General features: G+C 37.6%; 1 protein-coding gene across 1 annotated transcript in view; it reads right to left on the bottom strand.

Annotated features, from left to right (window-relative positions):
* Positions 1 to 6,192, bottom strand: part of PTCHD4 (patched domain containing 4) — a 202,472-nt gene extending 196,280 nt beyond the window's left edge. The window contains exon 1 of the mRNA XM_011960270.1: positions 5,733 to 6,192. Within this exon, the coding sequence (XP_011815660.1) occupies positions 5,733 to 6,158 (426 nt within the window). The 5' untranslated portion in view covers positions 6,159 to 6,192. The remainder of the gene's footprint in view (positions 1 to 5,732) is intronic.
* Positions 6,193 to 22,412: the final 16,220 nt, after the last annotated feature.

The raw sequence follows: 22,412 nt of genomic DNA, 5'->3' as shown, positions 1-22,412 counted from the left end.
AAAAAAAAAAAAGTACTTATGAAACATTTAAAATCAGATTTAAATCTGGTTTTAAGGCCTTGATGAAACCAAGGAGGAGAAGCTAGACCCCAGTGCCAAGCAATTCTTTAGCCCACTCATGGTGTTCAGAAAAATTTAATAAAAGAACTTATCCCAATAGGATGGCCAGGAAAAATATGTACAATAATTCAGTTGTGTGCTATGAAAAAAGTCTTTCAGTAGCATCATTCAACTGTAAGCAAGCACATCTACTTAACTCCAGAAGAAAAACATACTAGACTATACACCCAAATCCACTATAATGATGATTATCTACTCTGTGGTAGAATGGTACTTAAGAATTATAGAATTTGATTGGCTGACAAGAATCCTGACAATCCCTGGCCTAACTCTATCATTTCACAGAGAAAGAAACTGACACCTACATCAGTGATGAGACTAACCAAATGTCACACAATTGATCCTTAAAGAACTGAGGTTAGAACGCAGAGTTCTAACCAGTACAGAAACCTGGGTCTCATAGAACCCAGGTCTCCTGAATATTTCTCAATTTAGAGCATATTGTGCTATCCCATCAATTTTACTTTTTCAGGCCATTTGAAGCCAGGAGTACTCAAGCTTCTTTGGCACATAAGCCACCGGCTCAAAACTTTGGGCTAGGTTACAGGAATCTACTTTTAGCTGATTTTTACCTTACCTTGGTTTGTTCTGACTTGATAGGAAATGATATTAAAGGCGAAATCATGTGCCAATGAAGAATTTGCTAAACTCTCCACAGTAAGGGGATGGTAAGAATTTGCCCAAACTAGAAGCTTAATTCTATCACCTTCCTATGAGCCAGTCACTCTGAGCAAGTAAGGGAAATAGTGTGAAACATTAGTAGTGGTATTTTATCATGGATTTCAGATGACAGGAGTTAGAGCCCTACTTCTTTCTTAGTACAAAGGGTTGTCGTTACAGAGAATGATGGAGGATGTCATGGAATCTAATATAGTATTGTGGTTAAGAATATGAGCTTCAGTACCAGACAGACCTAGATTTAAATCCAAGCTCCAGCAAGTACTAGCTTGGGGACTTCAAGGAAGTCACTTAACCTCCTGGTCTTCAGTTTTCTTTCTTATAAAATGGGAATAGAAATAATCCCCCTGACTTAAAAACTTGTAAAAATCAAATACCATGTGTGTTTAAAACACCTAGCACCATGTAGGATACAAACTGAAGATTCAGTAAGGTAATGATGTTTTACTCAGTCAGAAAGGTAAGCTTAAATCAAAATATCAGAGAAGATCCTGACATGTATAACTTATATGGTTTTAGAATAAGAGAAAGAAGTCCATAGCATAACTTTGCTTGAAAATTTCCCTAAGGATTGCTGGTTCTCACTTTTCATGTTGGCTTAAGTTACTGTTCCATTGATATTGGAGCTAAATAATTAATGGCAACATCTTGCAAACCTGGAGCATGCACCTGAAATGTACCCAAAGAAACATTGTCTTCTGTTAAGGAACAGGAAAGTCTATCTTTGCTCTTATTTCAAATGTGGTACATTGAAGTACATACTGACTTAACTTTAACATCTGTTCAGAGGTGTGGTTATTAATGGAATATAATGGGAATAGCAGGATTCAGGGAAATAGATTTGCTTTATTTCTCTCTCACTGTTGGCCAGGATGTTGGGATCTAGACTTGGAATCAAACCCATATCCAAAGACATTTGTCTGCTTAAATATTTACTTATGTCTTTACTGCAGCTAAAATAAAAAACTGAAGACATATGAGAATTGTTGCTTTCATGAAACTAGCCAGGTGGAAAAGTGAGGTTATGATAGCCTACCTAAAAACAGGGAAATATTACCTGTAAGCACCTGACCTTCGAACGATAATGAAAACATTTCTTAGAGTCCAGAACAGTCCTTGCTTAAAGATTCTGAATGCCTATCTCACTTAAATCAAGAGGTAGACTTCAACAACATAATAAGTATTTTACTTAAAAATTCAGTCTGCCCATTTCTATTACCGTATACAATAGTATGATGTGTATATTTTAATAGGTGAAAAAAAAATAGCCCCTAAATATTTGGGTCAAAAGCACTTTAAAGACAGCTGGAGAATGCAAAGAGTACTTTTAAAATAAAAGCAAGCCACAAAAGTATAAAAAGTGAAGATAATTTTGTGATATAGCAGTATAAGTGTGCAAATTAATCAATAAATTAATCAATGACTATTTGTCATGAATACTATCTACATAGAACTAGATTAGGTTGGGGTGGGGAAAGCGAATAGTACAGAAACAATATATGATATGATTCGTGTGCCTAGTGAGGAATATAAAAGAAAGATTATAATGAAGGGAATAATTGCAGAGGTCATGTCATATAGATGTAGGGATTGTAGATTTTGGCATCTTTTCTACACAGCTTTTGAAATTGCGTATATGTACCATTTCTTCTGTGGTATTCTAAGTTAATGGGTGCTTTTTCCATACCAGCTTTATCTAAGCCACTGTTTGGAATTCCATAGAAGGCACCTTTCTGTGTCCCTGCTTGTCTGGATCACCTTGTCAACATAATCATGTTTATCAGAAGTTCTAAACCTCTCTGTGTCCAGGACTCTTTGGATGTCTTCATAATATTTGGAGAATGACCTTCTGTTGTCATAACAAAGGTTTCTGACCACTTCTGTCTGTCAGTCAGTGTTTACATATCTTCAGCCTGTCCCTAAGCACTGACCTGCTTCTTTAATGTCAAGTAACTGCCAATTCATACTCATGTTATGCAGCCACCACTATTTATTCTGCAATTTCCTAATTTTCTGCCTACCAATAGCATTTTCCAGTACTAAAATTTTTCATATTGGTTAGAGTTGGGAAGAGTGGTGACCCAGTAGAACAGGAGAAAGCAAAATGAATTTGAGGGCTAAAAAATATACATATAAAAATTTTCCTCAAATCTTGTACACCAGGAGTTCTCACACTTTAGTGTGTATCAGCATCATAGAGGCATACTTTGAGAGCCCTTGAAACACAGGAACCAAAATCATTTTTAAATAACATGTAATTAAAACAAAAGGTCATGTCATTTTGCTCTCTGCCAGAGAGTCCTGATCCTGGGAGCCACTGGAGAGCCTTTGACAAGATTCTAAGCATCCGTGGTACTCTTAATATTATATTTTAAATATTATATTTTGTATTGTGTGAGATTGTGTCTGAACACTTGAGAGGGTCCATTGCTCTCAGAAGACCTCAAAAGCCCAATTTATCCAAACATAATTGAAAGACTCCCACTGATGCCATGCAGAGATAGTTAAGACATTTGAGGAAACATTGATAGATACTGGAATATTGCAGAATAAGAACTTTAGCTAATGTGTAATACTTCTGTTCTTTTTATGCTGTTATGATATTAACTTTTGTAATTAATGATTCCTTCTTCTGTGATTACCCTCTGACTCCTACTAAGATGTATATCAACCACCAAATAGCATGAAGTTTCCATGGAGCACCTGTTATAGGCCTAGCATGGTGTTGGATCAATGGTGCACTCAAAGATTGCAGAGTTCCTGCTTGCAGGTTACTCTGGGTGAGGACAGTGACATCTACTTTTTTTTTTTTTTGAGACAGGGTCTCCCTCTGTCACCCAGACTACTACTGTTAAGCCTCACAAGAGTGAGAACTTTGCTTTTCTTGCCCCAAACTCTGTCTCACGTGCTTAGAAGAGCATTTAGTAAATCATAAGCGCACAACCAATGATTATTAAATGAGTAAATTGAATACCTCAGGGACTTTATACTGTAAATAGCATAATGATATTACCAGATAAACAACATTTCCTCAGCGGCTGATTGAACAAAAATTTTACACCTGGAGGATACTGCTGAATACAAGCACTAGAGCACCCAACCAATAATGCATACTAATGAACTGCAAAGTTGACTCCATAGGAAAAGCAAACTGAAGCTTAAATATGACAAAAGTTTCAAATCTTTCTCTACTCCAGGTATTTGGTATAGGGAAGAACTCAATTAAAAGAGTACAGGTTAGGAAGATTGCCTCTCCACCACATCCTTTTCTTTAGCAAGCAATAATGTTGATGGCAAAGGATTCGGGAAATGAAAAGCATGCTGCTTAACCATACATCCATAATGCTCCCATCAGTAAGTTTGAAGCAGGCAAACCCTAACCTAGATTTAAAGCTGGTAAATAATCTCTTTCGTTTCACTAAACATCAAGCGGTTGCTCAGCTTTGTAAAGCTGAAACCCTTGTCAGCCTCTGGATCCATTTAAATGAGGACACCATGTTAATCAAAAAAAAAAAAAAAAAAAAAAAAAGCAGGTTATAAGGTTTCCTGAAGAATTTCTAGTTTCTAAGTGCGTTAAATTCTCCACCAATTTAGGAAAAGGATGTTTTTCTCTCAAAACTCCTGAAAAAGTTATTTTTATTATGTATAGATGCTGACTATATCAAATGAGTGATTATTAGGCCATTCATTTATTGAAACTGGGGTCCTTTTTATTCTACTATCTCCACACATGCACACACATATCCTCACATAACATTAAAAAAATTTATTCTTCTTGGGAAACACCTGTCTTGGGAGTTCTTGGCTGTGCAGCTTCTGGGCATGCACAGGGTCAAGCAGACAAATGGTGCAGTGACTCTTTTGGAAGTCACATTTGTCCCTGAAACTTCAGTCACCTGGAGACTGCATGCCTCATTGCCTGCAGCAGCTCAATCTTGACAGTGTAGAATTAGTTTAGAAATCTCATTTGAGCGACAGAATTTAAATTGAGAGTCTAAACAGCACAATATATTTAATGCTGAAATGACCGTTCTTTGTAAATTTTGCTGTGATTTTTTTCTTTCCTTTTGCTGTTAAACTGTTGTAATAATCTTGCTCTCATTTGGAATTTTTTATGGGAAAGGAAGACCACTGGACTCAGTTAGCTAGTGCATCGGTTAGGTGCACGTTCCTATTTTTACACACAGAAAATTCCTGCTTCGTTTGCTATGCAAACACACTCCACATCATTCCTGGAATCCCTACTACATTCATAACTCACTGCTTTCAGACACACGATCACACAGCACCAAAACACAAACTCCCCACACGTTAACAATCAAGCCAGGCTGAAGATGTACATAGGTGGATATGACACCAGGTGGATGTGTAATCAGTAATAAGAAATACATTGAGCCCCATAATGAAAAGAAATCCCACAAATTGTTCAGGATTCCCCCTCCCCCTTCCATTCACTGATTTATTAACCCTGAACAAAGATGTAATTGCAGGGTCTCAGAAACTTTTTTTTTTTCATTTTTCTTTTTTTCCTTTTTTTATTTTTTGGCATTTGTTTTGTTTGGCCTTGAATTTCTTAATATCTAGTCATACCATTCATTGCCTGTTTTCTTCACTCAGTTGCCCATCTTTCCCCCCCAGAAATGAAAGAAGCATTAGCTTCTGAGTCTTAAGGATGAGACCTCTGCATTTTCTTTGCTTGTTTAGGGCAAGAAATGAAGTGCTGCCTCTTTAATTGGCAGAAGCATGCAGAAGGAGCATACCTTTAATTTAGTGTTGGGATACCTCACTTGCACCCTGGCTGTTGTCTTATTGGAGACGGCAGCCTGCCTGAGATCCTCTAGCACTGAAATAATATCATCCAGCACGCATTTCTTATCCTGATTTCTCAACACACACAGATGGGAAAAAGTATAATTATAGCCCTTGTGGTTCACCTTCATTTCCAGCACGGCTCGGTGGGTCTGCAGGATCCCCTCAGCCTGGAGCAAAATATTGTCCCCGGGTGGGGAGAGGAGGATCACCCTGCCATACCTCCCAGGGGTGTGTAAGTCCGAATAGAGCTGGCTTTTGGACTGGTCCAGGGGGAAAAGGCTGCTGGCCAGGCTGCGCTCGATCTTGGCCAGGCTGTGGCTGGGAGCGACCAGGCGCTCCAGGTCGCCCTCGGGCTGGAAGCGGTTGAGCGCGCTGAGGCCGAAGGTGATGGTCAGGACTGCGGGCACGGTGAGGAAAAAGACCGGGTGCCGGCTCACGCACAAACCCAGCCTGTGGCAGAACGACTGGAGCCCTCTGCGAAGCACCTGCCGCAGCATCCTCCACCAGATCCAGCTCGCAGGCGCTCCCGGCCGTCTTAAAAAGCACATGTGACATGTGTAAGCGCTGGGCTACCCCGCTCTCCCCCATCCCACCCCCTGGGGCCAGTCCCCCCTCCCCACCGCCGCCGCTGCCTCCCCACCCACTCCGCGCTCACCCCACAACCACTCAGCCTGGTCTTTCCCCGGCCCCACCTCCATGCGCTCCTACTACTCTTTCAAACACTGCAGCAAGTTGCAGCAAGGCGGGCAAATATCGACAGCGCGCGTGGGGGCGGGTGGCGGGCGCTGCGGGGGCGCCGCGGGGCCCACCCCCTCCCCGGCCTCCCCGCGCCCTCGCCGCCTCCCGCGCTGGCTCTCACCGCATGAGCAGCGTTCCCTGGGTCTAGCCCTTCATCTCGGTGCTGCAGTCCCCTGGCCTCCCTCGCTGGAGGTGGTTCCGTGTGGAGCGTCCCACAGATGTGGATTTCCTCTCTCTCCTGGTGGGGTTCGGTGCCTAACTGGAACCATGTGCCTCGGTGTTGTAAGAAGCAGACATGTGCCCCATAAGGGGGGGCCTCGGGGGGGGAGGGGAGGGAGAAGGGAGGGTGCACATTGGGGGTGGGGGGGGCAGATAAGCTTTTTTCTTTTTTTAAGATGCTGACAGTTATTTTTAGAGTTTTGTGTTCCCTCTTCCCTCCCTGCTGGAGTGAATGGAAGAGGAAATAAACAGTGAAGGTGCTGCTGGCCCATTGGAGCAGGGGCAATTAGAGCCCAAGGAGTTGGGCGTGGAGGGAGAGAGCTCCAGGGCTCCAGGAGGCAACCTTCTCGCCCCTCCAGTTTCCCTGTGCCCTCGAATTCTGCGTTTCAGCGAAGAAAAGGAGCAGAGAGGATGATGCTGCATTTTTAACACACCACGCAGCATGCAAGGGATTTCCTCGCAACACCTTCCTCGCTGTGATTCCACAGACCAGTCCGCTGCAGCTGAGGGCTGCGGAGACCCCATCTATCCCTGGTGCGTTGGGACTGTCTGGATCGCTTCCTTCCTCTGTTGGCTGGAGAGGAGGCATTTGCCAATAGCGGTAGCCTGTGTCTTGGGATGTGCGTGTGCGTGTGCATATGTGTGTGTTGAAAGTGAAGATCTACAGGCAATATGAGGTTTCCCATAACACGTTACATTCACTTTCTGTATTCTTGAGATTAAAGGATAGAAAGTTCCTAAAGCTGATTTCAGTCCTCTTTTCCCAGTGTCTCCTTCCACCCCTCACCTATGAGGACTGTTTCAAGTCATCTAGTTTAGGCTCATTGTCCCCCTGTGAGTCGAATTCCAGAAACAGACACTTCCAGACACACACCAGGTAGTTTTGCCTGAAAAAAAGAGAGTTGGGTGGGTAGAGGGAAACCTATTGGAGTCACTTGGAGAAAACAGTGAATGTCCTTCACCGTATAAGAAAGAAAACCCCCACCAGATACAATTCCTCCTTCAGCATCCAAAAGTGTGAAGATGAGTTCTCAGCTTCAGATCAAATCAACTTCAAGAACTTTAATATTAATAAGTGTGTGTGTGTAACGTATTGGGGTTTTTGGAAGTTCATGTTCTGGAAAGGATGTGAAGAAATTTTTAGGGCAAACTCTAAAGTGCAATTGTGAACTGGAGATTTGCTTTCCAAAGTTTCTGTTCTTTTTGGAATGACTTCATAGAAAAGATTGAGTTTCAAGAGATGTTTTGTGCACACTTTCTTAACAACAGTGAAAGTGCCCATTCTTCATAAGATACGTAGAAAGGGACCCATCTATGCATATAAACAAGCTAAAGGACTCCTTGTCATAATAGATACCTTTTATTTTTTTCTACTGGAATTGATTCTTCAGTTAAGAGACCAATGACACAGCAGAGAGCTCAGAAACAGCGGCAATGCTTAAGGACAAGTGTCTAAAAGAAGGTGTCGTATATAAGATTAAATAAAAATTCCACCCTTTCTAAATTGAAAGTGACTTTGGCGGCCATTCTGTTTGAATTTCTACTGAGTGCAGGGATAGTTTCTATATTATCTCTGGTAGTTCTCCATCTGGCCCATGTTACAACATTCCCGAATTCAAAAACTTTTCTAGGAAGCCCATTCTATTGTTAGACTGCCTTTTCTTGTATTCAGTCAAACTCAATCTCTTTGCCACATTCATAGACTAGTCTTTCCTCTCCTTCAGTGGAGTCACTTTTGCATCCAAATGTCAGATCTTTATATCACTTTATATAATGTATTCCATTAGTGCCACATGATGGGAAATTTTGGGCTGTACAGCAGAGAGGAAATGTATCTATCATCCATTTTCTATACCTTCTTTATTACATTAAATATACTTGGTTATGTCCTCTACATTAAAATTTTTAATAGCCTTTATGCAAAATATGCAGTAATAGATTTTAGAAATGGACATTGTTGCATAACTTATCAAGTCCATTTTATAAATAAGGACACTAGAAATGGCAGAGATTAAGTGACTTCAAGGCCACTCTCAGAGTTCTCTGTAAAGCTGAGACTGGTCTCTGGCTATCTTGCTTCTTAGCCCACTGCATTTCCTTTGGCAGCATCAGGCAGCCTATTCTCTTTTCACAACAAACAAATACGTCAGTATTATTGTCTTTTTTCTTATTCTCTTCATTTCCTACACTTCCTTCTTCAATAAATTTAATAGAATTAGGGAAGAATAAAGATATCAATGTATAATTGACTAAATAATGTATGGTATATATCTGAGATGAACCACTCTGATATAAATATAAATCATGTTGTAGAATTATAATGGCATGAAAATACATTCACTAAATGTTAACTGAAGAATTATGTACAATATGAAACCATTTTGCAAAATAAAAAATACAGAAAAAAAATGAAGGGTGCATTAGAATGTTTCTGTTTATTGCTAGATGATGGGATTGTGGGTAAATTTATAAAATAATGCATTTGTTAATTTTAGAATAGCTTTAGATGAAAGAAAATTGGCAGATAGTATAGAAAATTTCCTTAAAACCTACACTCGGTTTCCCCTATTATTACTATCTTACATTAATTTGGTAAATTTTTAAAATTAATGAACCAATATTAATACATTGTTATTATGAGTTCATACTTTATTTAGTTTTCTTTGCTTTTTACCTTGTGTTATTTTTCTGTTCCAGGATCCTATCCTGGATACCACATTGCTTTTCAATGTCTTGTCTCTTTAAGACACTTTTGACTATGACAGTTTCTCAGGCTTTCCTTGTTGTTGATGAACTTGACAGTTTTGAGAAGTATTGATCAGATATTTGGCGGAATGTCCCTCAATTGGGAATTGTCTGATGTTTTTCTCATGATTAGACTGGTGCTAGGAGGTTTTTGGGAGGAAGAACAGAAAGGTAAAATGCCGTTTTCGTCACATCATATCAAGGGTGCATTCTTTCAAAGTGACTTATCACTGTTGATGTGAACCTTGATCACTCAACTGAAGTAGCATTTTTCAGGTTTCTCCACTGTAAAGTTAATCTTTTTACTATCCTCCATACTGTATTTTTTGGACAGAAGTCACTATGTGCAGCTTACACTTAAGGCGTGGAGAGTTAGGCTCTACCTCCTTCCTCCTTAAGGTTGGAGTCTACGTAATTTGCAAATCTTGTACACGAGATATTTGTCTATTTTCTCTATTTATTCATTCATTCATCCAGTCAGTCTTTTATTTATAGTGGCATGGACTCATGGATATTTCCGGATATTTCTTTTTTACTTTGGGCTATAATTTGAAACTACTTTCTTGCTTAAATTGTTCCAGCTTTGGCCACTGAAAGGAGTTCTTTCAGTTGTCTCCTGTGTCCCTTTGATATTCCATTACTGTGGGGTATTTTCTTCTTTTCTAGGAGTATTACTACTTCCAGGTACTACAAAATGCTGCAGGCTCATCTTATGTATCTGTCCTATACCAGTCCTAGAATCAGCCACTTCTCCAAGCAGCCTTTGTTTGTTTTATTGGAGAATGGTACTACAAACAAAGATCTAGGTGCCAGATATGCTGGTTGCTCTTGAGGTATCATTGCTTCTAATTCCTGGCAGAGCAAGGAAATTACATGGATGCATACTTATCTATATCTATGTGTGTGTGTGTTTTGTATCTGTAATGGTTTTTATATAACTAGCTGCATCTATATTAAGCTAACTATGAGTTTGATGACTCCGACTCTTATCTATTGCTACATAGATTATTGTAGCCCCTTTCCCTTGTTTTCCTGCAACCTCCCATTTCTACATTGAAAAGTCGGTCTATCAGTGATTTAAAAATTGTTTTTCTATAACAAGAATATACATTTTTTATAAGAAAAATCATTTAAAATAAGGAAGTAAAGCATGTTTGCTCAATTTTTACACTGTGAAAAGTCAATGCCAAATACTATTAGGGATTCATTAGAAAGATAAGTTATATGCTACAAAGAAGGGAAATGTTAGCAATATTCCAGATTAGCCCACAGAAGGTTAATTTTCACTAAAACATCAGTGGATATCAATCACATGGTAATTATTGCAAATCTGATTTAAAATAGGGCTTAATATAAAGCTGAAAGTGGTGCATTTAGGGACCAATTAGTAACAACACATTAACTGGTTCTATTTAGTTCAAATGGAATTCATATTTTCTGATATATCTTGGTCAGTATGAGTTTTCAAGACTTAGGATCAAGTTGGGACTTATTAGCTTGTATTTTGCAGGATGGGACTCCAGAGAAAACAGGACTTGGACACAGAATAGCTGAGTTCTAGGCCAGTTCCATAATTTACTTCCTAGGTGTTTTAAATAGGACACCTAATTAATTGGTCCTGTTTGTTTATAAATATAGATTACATTTACTCACTTGTTCAATTCACTCATAGCAGTATTCACAGAAACTCAGTAAGTTTGCCACATTAATTAATGCTGTAATACTACCAATTCTAACCATTCTAACATGCTAAGCCTCCAAAGCTCAGTGGAATAAAACAAAGTTGTATTTTGTTCAAGGTTAGTAGTCCCTTGTGAATATTTCTGGTCATCCAGGAAAGGAATGAAGCTCAGGCCTGGATTCCACAAAGTCATTCATCTACCTTCCACTGATGACTTCAAAGTTCTTCCTGAGGTCATTTCCTAGCCTATGAGTTGCAAATGGGAAAAGGGCCCAAAGAAGCACACCTGGGAGGTTTTGATGGCTTCTTCTGAAATGCATGAAAAACATCACTGTTTTATGCATCTCTCTGATTCGCACTTAACCTCCCGGGAGGCTGAAACATGCAGTTTAACTGTGTGCCTAGGGAGAAGGGCAGATGAGCTTGATGATCAGGCAGGAAACTCTCTCATTCTCTTTCTGGATTCTTTGCCCTGTTTACCTTCAGTCCTGATTATAAGTTCAGGGCTATCATCTGACCCCCTTTTGTCATTTTACATCAGACTTGTTCTGCCACTGCCATCTCAAGCAATGCTAGCTTGTGGGTTTTAAGAAAATGCTCTTTGACCTTCTTCTGTGATGGATTTAAGGAGTTTGCCAGGGATTAGCCTCATTGCTTGGCTCAGGCCTCTTGTATGCAGAAGGGCATATCCGAGAGATAACATTTTACATTTTAGAGGCAATTTTGGTCTTTAGCATTTTGGATGAATCCAGCTGCAACTGGCTTGAATAATAAGGACATTTCTTATCTCACATAACAAGAGGTCCACAAGAACAGCAGTTATAGAGCTGGTTAATTTAGAGACTCAAGAGTGTCATTAAGGACCCGGGTCCTTTTCCTCTCGGCCTTGCCCATGCCTGCAGCTTGAGCTCTGTGCTCATGCTTGCTCTACAGGCAACACACGTAGACAGGCAAGATCCCCAGGAAGAAGTTGCCTCAGCTCTTGTGTCTTGTAAGAGTGAAGAAGCTTCTCCCAGAAGACCTCCAATAGATTTCCTCTTAAGTCTCATTTCCCATGCCCATGTCTAAATCAATCACTGGTGAGAGGAATGATAATGTGGTAATTGGCTGAAGCCAATCTGGACTCACGCTGGTGCTGGGAATGGGGCCAGCCTCCTCTCTGAGCACATTGTCATAGGGCAGTTTATGCAGGGTTTATTTTGCTTTATTTTGTTTTGTTTTAAACCAGTTGCTTTAGGAAGAAGCATGATAAGATGTTGGGGATGTTTGGGTCTTGGAGAGCTAACAGTAACCTTGATGCTGAGTTTTTCTGTATGAAGCAAATTTGCTTCTGGAGACTGCTTTCTAAATGGAAAATAGAACTATAATCTGGCAAACGAATTGCCTTACTGATTTTTAATTTATGTATGTTAAAAAGCTTTATAATCGTACAGGAAGGAAGTCCAATAATATCTGATATTAAAAAAATTATCTTTATTTAAATAGGATATAAGCATATCTTTATTTAAATTATCTTTATTTAAATAGAATATAAGCATATATATTATTCACCTGGAAAATCTTCTATCTCTGTTCACTGTATCTTTGAGATGAAACTCAGTGACCTAAGGAGTCCATGCAAACATCTTTTCTTAAAGTAATAAGAAGTTTAGATAGAATTTGCATTAATGGATAACCTAAAATTCATCCTATTTAAGACGGTACATCAAAGATGACTCATAGGTTCAGTCTTGTTATTTTGTTGCATGTTGTTTGTTTGAAGCCTACGATAAACACCATTCTTATTCTAATGGTGAAATATCCAACTATATGTTTAAAAGTGTAAAAAAAGAAAGGCTGTAGACACTCACTTTTGTCCCATTTATAAATGAATCATAAGTATGGAATTTTCTCTAGAAGTAGTATTTTTCTATGGTGGAAAGTAGTTAAAGTTCTGGGGAAGATTTCAGACAATCAAGTTTTGTGTTTTTTTTTTTTTTTTCTACTAGTTAGTTTAACCACTTAACTGCTTAAACACTGTATCACCTTGATCAAATCATGACATGTCAATAAACCTTAGATTCATATGTACAAACTAAAACAAAGTAGAGTTAATATTTTGTATCTCAGAAAAATTGCAGGTTCATTTCCAGACCATCACAATAAAGCAACTATTGCGATAAAGCAAGTCACACAAATTTTTTGACTTCCCAGTGCATATAAAAATTATCTCTACTCTGTACCATAGTCTATTAGTTGTCAATAGCATTGCATCTAAAAATGTACGTAGCTTAATTAAGAAATCCTTTATTGCTGAAAATGCTAATGGTCATTTAAGATTTCAGCAAGTTGTAATCTTTTTGCTGGTGGAAGGTTTTGTCTTGACGTTGATGGCAGTTGACTGCTCAGGGTCGTGGTTGCTGAAGGTTAGAGTTGTTGTGGAAATTTCTTCAAATAAGACAATAATGACGTTTGCCACATCTCTTGACTTTTCCTTTCATGAAAGATTTATCTGTAGCATGCAATGTTGTTTGATCGCATTTCACCCACTGTGGAACTTCTTTCAAGATTGGAGTCATTCCTCTCAAACCCTATGCTACTTTATCAACTAAATTTATGTAATGTTCTAAATATTTTGTTGTCACTTCAACTACATTCACAGCACTTTCACCAGTAGATGCCATCTCAATAAACCACTTTCTTTGCTCATCTATAAGAAACAACTCTTCATCCATTAAAATTTTATATTGATATCGCAGCAATTCAGTCTCATCTTCAGGCTTCACTTCTAATTCTAATTATTTTGCTATTTCTACCACATCTGCTGTTGCTTTCTCCACTGAAGTCTTAAATTCCTCAAAGTTATCCATAAGGGTTGGAATCAACTTCTTCCAAACTCCTATAGATAATGATATTTTGCCCTCCTCCCATAAATTGTAAATGTTCTAACGGCATCCAGAATGGTGAATTCTTTTCAGAAGGTTTTCAGTTTACTTTGCCGAGATTCATCAGAGGAATCAGTATCTAAGGCAGATAAGGGCCTTACAAAATTTATTTCTTAAATAATAAGACTTGAGGGTCAAAATTACTTCTTGATTCCTAGGCTGAAGAATGGATGTTATATTAGTAGGCATGAAAACAACGATCATCTTCTTGTATGACTCCATCAGAGCTGGTGGGCAACCAAGTTCATTTTCAATGTGATAAAAGAAAAACTTCATCCAAATTAAATTTAAAGGAGTTTAATTGAGTGATGAATGATTCATGAATTAGGCAGCCCCTAGAATTACGGCACATTCACAGAAATTTTCCAGGGATGCCTCGTGCTCAGAACAAATTTATAGAGAAAAAAAGGTAAAGTGACGTACAGGTATCGGAAGTGACATATGGAAACAACAAGATTTGTTACAGCTCCCTGTTAGCTTTATTTGAACACAGTTTTAACACTCAGCAGTCTATGAGTGGTTGAAGTATGGCTGCTGGGATTGCCCAACGCCCAGCTATTGTTATGGGTGCATACTATTAAGTTAGGTTTTCAATTTTGTCTATTAAGCTAGGTTACAGTTCGTCCACAAGCACTCAAATATAGAAGTATGGAGCCCTTCTCAGGCCATATTTAGTCTGCTTTAACAAGTGAGTAGTAATATTTTGAAATGACTCTTTTCTAAATCATAGGTCTAAACAGCTGACTTAAAATGTTCAGTAAAGTGTGCCGTAAACAGATGTGCTATTATCCAGGCTTTGTTGTTTCATTTATTTAATACAGGTGGAATAGATTTAGCATCATTCTTAAGGTCCCTAGGATTTTGGGAATGATCAATGTGTCACGAGACATATCCACTCCTTACAAGAGAGTCAGCCTGTCTTTTGAAGCAGGACATTGACTTCTCCTCTCTAGCTTACATGGCATCTTCTTCTAATATAAAGCTGCTGTGTCTACATTGAAAATTTGTTGTTTAGTGTATCCACTTGTATTCATTACCTTAGCTAGATCTTTGGATAACTTACTACAGCTTTTTTATTAGCACTTGCTGATTCACTTTGTATTTTTATGGAGATGGCTTCTTTCCTTCAACCTCATGAAGCAACCTCTGCTAGTTTCAAGCTTTTTATTTGAAGCATCTTCACTTCTCTCAGCCTAGCTTCCTGACTGTCTCAACTTTTGACATGCCTTTCACACTAAGCTTAATCATTTCTAGCTTTTCATTTAAAGTGAGAAATGTTCAACTCTTCCTTTCACATTCTTGAATACTTAGAGGCCATTTAGGGTTATTAACTGGCCTAATTTCAATATTGTTGTATCTAAGGGGAATAGGCAGACCTGATGAGAAAGAGAGAGAGAGAGAGAGAGAGAGAGAGAGAGAGATGAAGGATCTGCTCATTGGTGGAACATTCAGAACACACACAGTAATTTAAGTTTGCAATCTTGTATGGGAGCAGTTTATGGCATCCCAAAACAATTACAATAGTACCATCAAAGACCACTGATCACAGATCATCATAACAGATATAATATTAATTTAAAAGTTTGAAGTGTGATATCTAGACACAAAGTGAGCACACACTGTTTAAAAAATGATACCAATAAATTTGTTCAATGCAGGGTTACTACAAATTGAAGGTTTGTAGGAAAAAAAAAAAAAAAACAATATCTGCAAAGCACAATAAAGTGAAGTGCAATAATACGAAGTGTGCCTGTAATAGAATTTAACAAGGTGATGATTAACTTTTCTCCAGCTGTGATTTTATGATATTCTAGACTTTGATTTCCTGGGATTCCTTTGCTAGGTTTGCCACATCTTAACAAAGAGCAGCCTCTGATTCCCTACCCAGGTCTCCGTCTGTCTTCCCCGGTGATTCACGTATTTGCACAATATCAAACACAGAGCCATTAAAGATTGAGAGTGGCCCACCACTCAAGAACACAGCTTTGGTATTGGTCTGGAGAAAGATATAAGCTGTAAAAATACTTGGAATATTGTGACCACAGAGGAATAGCTGGACTGAAGATTAAATACTGCCTGCCAAATTACAGTACGGTGCAGAGTCTTATTGGATCAATGCACAAAGATGACATGCTGCTTTGTGCATATTCAATTTTTAATCATTTAAATAAACGTTTTCTAATTTGGGAGGAAGTACAACAAATTTTTGAAAGCACTTTTAGATTTATTTTCTTCTTAAGTCCAATAGTAATACAAGTTGGTAAATTTTAATCTATAACATAGCTGAAGGATTTTCTACATCTTTTTCTTCATTCCTGTTTTCATTTAGTTCTCCCTTTTTTACCTTTCTCCCAGCAGAAACTCTTTTTTTTCTGAAATGTTTTTAACAAGGCCTTCTTCAAAGTACTCTAAAAACGTGTATCTTTCTTCTGGATGAACCAGAATATATTTCTCTCTTAATGTTTGTCATGAAATTGCATATTTTCCCAAAAGTGTGTGCTTACATTAAAATTGGATTGTTGGTTACCAAACTGAGGTTTTGGTGGTGTTACTGTACCCAGAGAGAAACCTGCTTATTAAGGATGAGTTTCTCATTAATTACCTTGCATAGTCCTAAACATGAAAATGAATCCCGTTCCTTGACAAGATAGTTCTCCCATCAGAGTTTGACAAATTAAAGAATTTTATGAAGCCTTTTTTTGAGCAAAAGTGGGCATCACACTCACCATTAAAGAGGCATGTAATGGGGAACCAATTGGGATGTTGTCCCTTAATGGGGCTCTGTATTTATCATTATATTATCAGATATCAACATTCATATCACTGTAAAGAGAACAACAATAGAAGAGTACAATATTCCCTACTTCTGGTAACAGCATCCCTTGACAAGTAGGGTAGAGGAGAAAGAGAGATATAGGCAGTAAGAAGGGGACTTTGTAGGGAGAGTTTGGCACAGAGAGAGTGTTCTAATCTAGTAGCGAGGAGTGTTTGACCCCTGACATTGTTTAGAATAAAAATACATTGTGACAATAAAAAGCAGACCAATGTTTAGTCTGTTTTATTATTTCTTTAACTTTCCTACTGTCAATGCTATTATTGCCTATACCTGGGGTGGAGTGCTTCCACCTCTCCTCGTCCATTGCAACCCTTGATATACCACTGCTCCTAGGAGCTGCAACTGTGATTTCTGAATAACTTCCCATTCAATATTATAGCATATTGGTGAAGAGATTTGGGTAGAATTTATAGCCAATTTGGGATTATTATAGGAAAGAACTGGTTGCTCTTATACTATTAGAACCCCTGCCCCTTATGATGATTTTTTTTTCCCCTTCAGAATGATGTAGAAATTGAGAGGAAAGAGATTGAAGAGCCTAACTGCTGGTGTAGCAGAATCAGCAGATGACCTTGCTTCTAATAGAGAGTTCTTGCTGGAAAAAACAAATTTCTTCAGAAAATATAAGCGAAATGACATTAGATAAAAAAACTCAGACTATGTTTGACATTCAAAAATTTAGTCTTCAGCCTGTCAAACAAAGTGAACAATTCTATGACCTTGGCAAATATATTCAGCCTTTTGGCCAAACAAAGCAATGTAAGCAAAATGAGTAAAAATCCAAGTTTTATATGACTGTTCGCATGCCACACATATATACCGACATGTCTCCAGAAAACATGGAGACGGTCTGGGGATTTAGTTATCTTGTTGACATAGGCAAAATCAATAGACATTTATAGAAACTGTGGTGAAATGTCTTTCTGTGAGACCTCATCTTTGGCAAAGTGCCCCTTCTTTGCTGAGCAACTGTAAAATTCAGTGTAGTCTTCATTCTAGTGCATTGAGGTAATCCATGTCTGCTTCTTACATAGACTGTAGGCTTCCTGGGGAGAATTCCTAATACTCTCTAGACTTGTACCCTAATTTCTAGCAAAATGCCTGACACGTAATCACATAATAGCTACTTAATTTATTCTAGAATAACTTTCCCAGTGTAAGAGAAGTATGGATGAGAACTACAGTAGATAAAAGAAATATAAAAGTCACTAAGGATAAGATACAACAGGCTAACTTCAATCTTGAGGTGCGATCCTTGTGGCTGATGAAGTGGGTCTGAATTCCTGTTTGTCTTGTGTACATTCTCCTTTTGCTCCCAAATATCTCTTTGTTTGGCCCTCCTAGCTGCCTGGTCACCAGCCTCAGCTCTCCCAGTATTAATGGATTGTCTGGGGCTTATCTTTCTTTTTTTTAGCATTGTATGTTTCTGATACTTGTTTCTCTTCTTGGTGATTTTCTGGATCTAAACAAATTCATTATAGCTGAAGTGTAAATTCATGGGCAGAAGTAGCAAAAGACAAAGGTATGGTGGGCAAGTACAAGAATGTAAAGAGGCAGGGAAACCACATTTGTTCAATGCACTCACTAAAGATTTACTGAAAAACCAAAATGTATAAAACCCTCCTATGGAAGTTGGAGAGGGTTGCTACTTTCATGGAGCACACATTGTATTAGAATTGGAGAGTACTGTGATTGGGTGAAATTGAAGAGTGAGAGTTTCTTCATAGCAATGTGGAGTCACTGAAGTGTTACAAGAACAGTCTTGAGTTTTAGGATATAGTATATCTCTGCTACAGTGTTGAAAAGGAATGAAGACTGCAAGAATGAAGGCTGAGTGACCTTTTAGGAGGCTAATACAGTCATTTGAGCCAATGACTAGGACAGCCTGGATGAAGGTAATAGCACAAGGATGATGTGAAATGAAAGAATTTGAGAGTTACTTACAAGTGAAAATAGATATAATTTGGTGTAGATTAAATGTAGATGTGTACATTAAAAGCAGGTAGCATACCTCCTGAATTCACTTTAAAAATAAGCATAAAAGCAGTGAAACTGACATTTCTGCTCTGTTTTAGGAATGATGGCAATATAGCATGGTAAATATATGGACTCTGGATACAGACAAATCTAGGTTCAAATCCCTCAAATCCATCTTCTGCCACCTTCTAGTGGTGTTACCTTGGTCAGATTACTTAACCATTCGAAACTTTAGCCTCCTCATCTGTAAAGTGGGATAATAAAAGCTCATGCCTCTTAGACTAGCATGAGGATTAAGTGAAATATCAAATATATTTATTCAAGTATATTAATAGAATTAGTACGCATACTATACAAAGTTATAAAAGAATTATTAAATGTGCTTCTTGCCTTCAAAATGCTTATCTGACATCAAAGGAAGTACATAATTGCTTGAGAGTGAAATTATTTTACCCATATTTAATAGCTATAAATAAATGTACATAGGTATATTTTGCTATTATATGACTGTAGACATTAAGAAGGATGTAGTTGTGTGTGAGAAATTTACAATAGTCAGCAGAGAAACTTAGCTATGTTGAATGTTTACTGTATGCTAAACAGTAGGCTATTTACCTTGTATTTATTGTCTAATTCATTACAAAAGAAACCCGTGGCATAGAAATTGTTATCCATTATTACAGATGCTAGGACTGAGGTTCTGAGTTTAGTAGTTAACTGAAATTTGAAGTCAGGCCTGCCCACCCAGAGGCCCTGTTCATTCTGATATTCAGGCTGAGGAGTGGAAAAATATTCTGTGTTCTTGGCCTATTTTGGATATGTCCTTTTTAAGAATAACTGTCTATTTCTTGACTTTCTCCTACCTTGCCTATTTGTGAATCCAGGGGAAATATTCCAATGCCTATGTCAAATTTGCCACAAAAAAAAAACAGTTTGGCTTAAGAATTTCTCTTTTCCGGGCAGGAAGGGAGAGCTTTTTGTAGCCAGCAGAGTTCAGGAGTCAGGAAATGAATGAAGAATGAAGACATCAGAACAGGGGAGTAAAAATGAGAAATGTGGCTTATGAAATATTCTTAGGTCTTATAAAAATTCATTCAATCCATGTTTCTTTTATTCAAGCTCTGGCCTATTTGGTCAAAAGAAGCAACCTTAGTAATTAGCTCTACTCTCAATTCCTCAGTCATTTCTGATCTGTGAACTGGAATGATTTCCTGATGATAGGACAGCCTTCATCACATATTTCTTAAACAGATTAAACCATACACAATGCATAATTCCATAATTTTATACTTTTATCAAAATAATTCAAATAGCACACATGCCCTGTGATTAAAAATAAGACTCTTTTATCCACTTCTTCCTACTTTCAGTTATATTCCCAAGATGCAATCCCTGCCATTTTCTTTAGCTCTTTCTTTTTGAGGATTTCTCCATATCCCTACACAATATTTACAGAGCTTGATGTCAGGATTAACTACTTTAGACCAAAGGTTTTTAATCACTTCTTTTATGTTCCCACAAAATTAAGTCAATTAGATTTATAAAAATAACTAGAGTTCTCCTTAAAATATAAGAAATTGACATTATTAAAAACATTGAAATGTATATAACCAATGGTGATATGAAATAATTATTTATATTTATTATAATATAATTTAGTGCAGAATAGATTTACTCTTATTTATTTAACCATCCTCTTATTGGTACGTGTTTGGCTTAGTTCTGTATTTCCGCCTTTTAAAATAATGCTTAGTAAATGTCATTTAAAATAAAACTGTTACTAAATATAGGCATATACATAGTTACCCAGGGGAAAAAAAGGAATATAATTACTGACATATTTGCACAGTATTTTTTGTTTTTGTTTTTTAGTTTTGGAGAAATAGTTTTAAACTTTCTTCCAGAAAGTCTGCATATATATATATATATATACACATACACACACTTTTTCTCTAGATAGGATATTGGCAAGCTTTTTCTGTAAAGGCTAGATATTTTAGGCTTATGGGCCAAAAGACAAAATAGAGAATATAATATGTGTATCTATATAACAAGAGAAAAACAAATTTTCATACATTTTAATTAACGAAGTCCAATAGTAATAGTAGAGTATAATTTAATTAACAAAATACAACAGTAATAATACAGTATAATATTTGTAACATAAATCTACTAAGAAGAAGAATGGAACTCTTTTTGAGTAATCACATTTGCTTAGTTGGATACAGTAGGCAGAATAATAGCCCAAGACATATGTCTACATCTTAATCCTTGTGGCCTTTGACTACATTCTATAACAAAAGGGACATTGCAGATATAATTAGGATTATGGGGGTTAAAATGGAAGATTTGCCAGAATTATTCAGGTGGGCACTTTGAGGCAGAGAATTTTCTGAATCTGGAGTCAGAGAGATGCAGCAAAATAAGTTAGAGAGATTAGAAGCATGAGAGGGACTTTGCCTGCCAGAGGTGGAGTGGTCACATGGAAAGCATGAAAAAGAAGATGTCTGGAGTATCTAAGAGCCAAGATTAGCCCCTGGCTGACAGTCGGCAAGGAAATGGGGGCCTCAGTTACACAACCACAAGAAATCAAATTTATTTAAAATCTGAACAAGTTTAGAAGTAGAATTGTCCCCAGAGTCTCCAGAAAGAAAGACAGCTATGTTAATACCTTGATTTTGGTTTCAAGAGACTTCTAAGCAGACGACTCAGAGGAGCCACATTGTACTCAGACTTTTGAGCTAAATATCTGTGAGATAATAAATGGGAGTTGTAAGCCACTAAGTTTGTAGTAATTTGCTATAGCAGTGTATTTTTAAAAAAATCCTCCTATGATGGGGTTCAAATTTAGAGTTCTCAGTCATCAAAATTAATCGCAAATATTACTCTCTTAATGTTGACCTGGAATGAAATTTTGTGTGTTTCATCTATGAAATGTCTTCCACACAGGTACTGCCAACTACTGTTAACAATCTAGAAGCATATGATTTAATTGGATTTGTTTATATCTTAAATAAAAGGAATCTCTGTATTCTACTGGATACTTCTCTTGATATTTGACTTTTAACATGTGATTACATTGCAGATTAATTACTTCCAATTGAATGTTAGATGGAAACTCCTCAGTTGCAGTTAAATGGATTTTGAAATATGAAAATTCCTTTGCACTTTCATCATAGTCACAAAAATGTTGCTGTAACTGTATTTTCGCTCAGAACTGTAGTTTAGCTCACTACTAATTTGTATAAGATGAATAGCACAATTCATCTAGTTAATTGTCCTAATGTTTGGCAGCACAATGCATATAGAGCATTTGACATTATTTGTGACTCAAACAATATCAGTTTTTGTGTAAATGACTACTGAAATATACATTTCACATATAAGCACTATTTGGTGTTTCTTATGTTCATTAAGAAACACTTTCAATTCTATAAGAAAATCTAATTTCAAAACCAGTCAATGTTTTATAATAGTGATTGAGAGTACTTCTTCTTCTTCTTTTTTTTTTTTTGAGATGGAGTCTCTCTCTGTCTCCCAGTGTCACCCAGGCCAGAGTGCAGCGGCACAATCTTGGCTCAATGCAACCTCCACCTCCCAGGTTCAAGCAATTCTCCTGCCTCAGCCTCCTGAGTAGCTGAGACTACAGGTGCACACTGCCACACCTGACTGATTTTTTGTA

This window comes from Colobus angolensis, unplaced genomic scaffold (genome assembly GCF_000951035.1).
Source record: "Colobus angolensis palliatus isolate OR3802 unplaced genomic scaffold, Cang.pa_1.0 Scaffold51, whole genome shotgun sequence".
Classification (NCBI taxonomy): domain Eukaryota; kingdom Metazoa; phylum Chordata; class Mammalia; order Primates; family Cercopithecidae; genus Colobus; species Colobus angolensis.
Note: the sequence above shows the minus strand (reverse complement) of the source record. Positions and strands in the feature narration are given on the sequence as shown.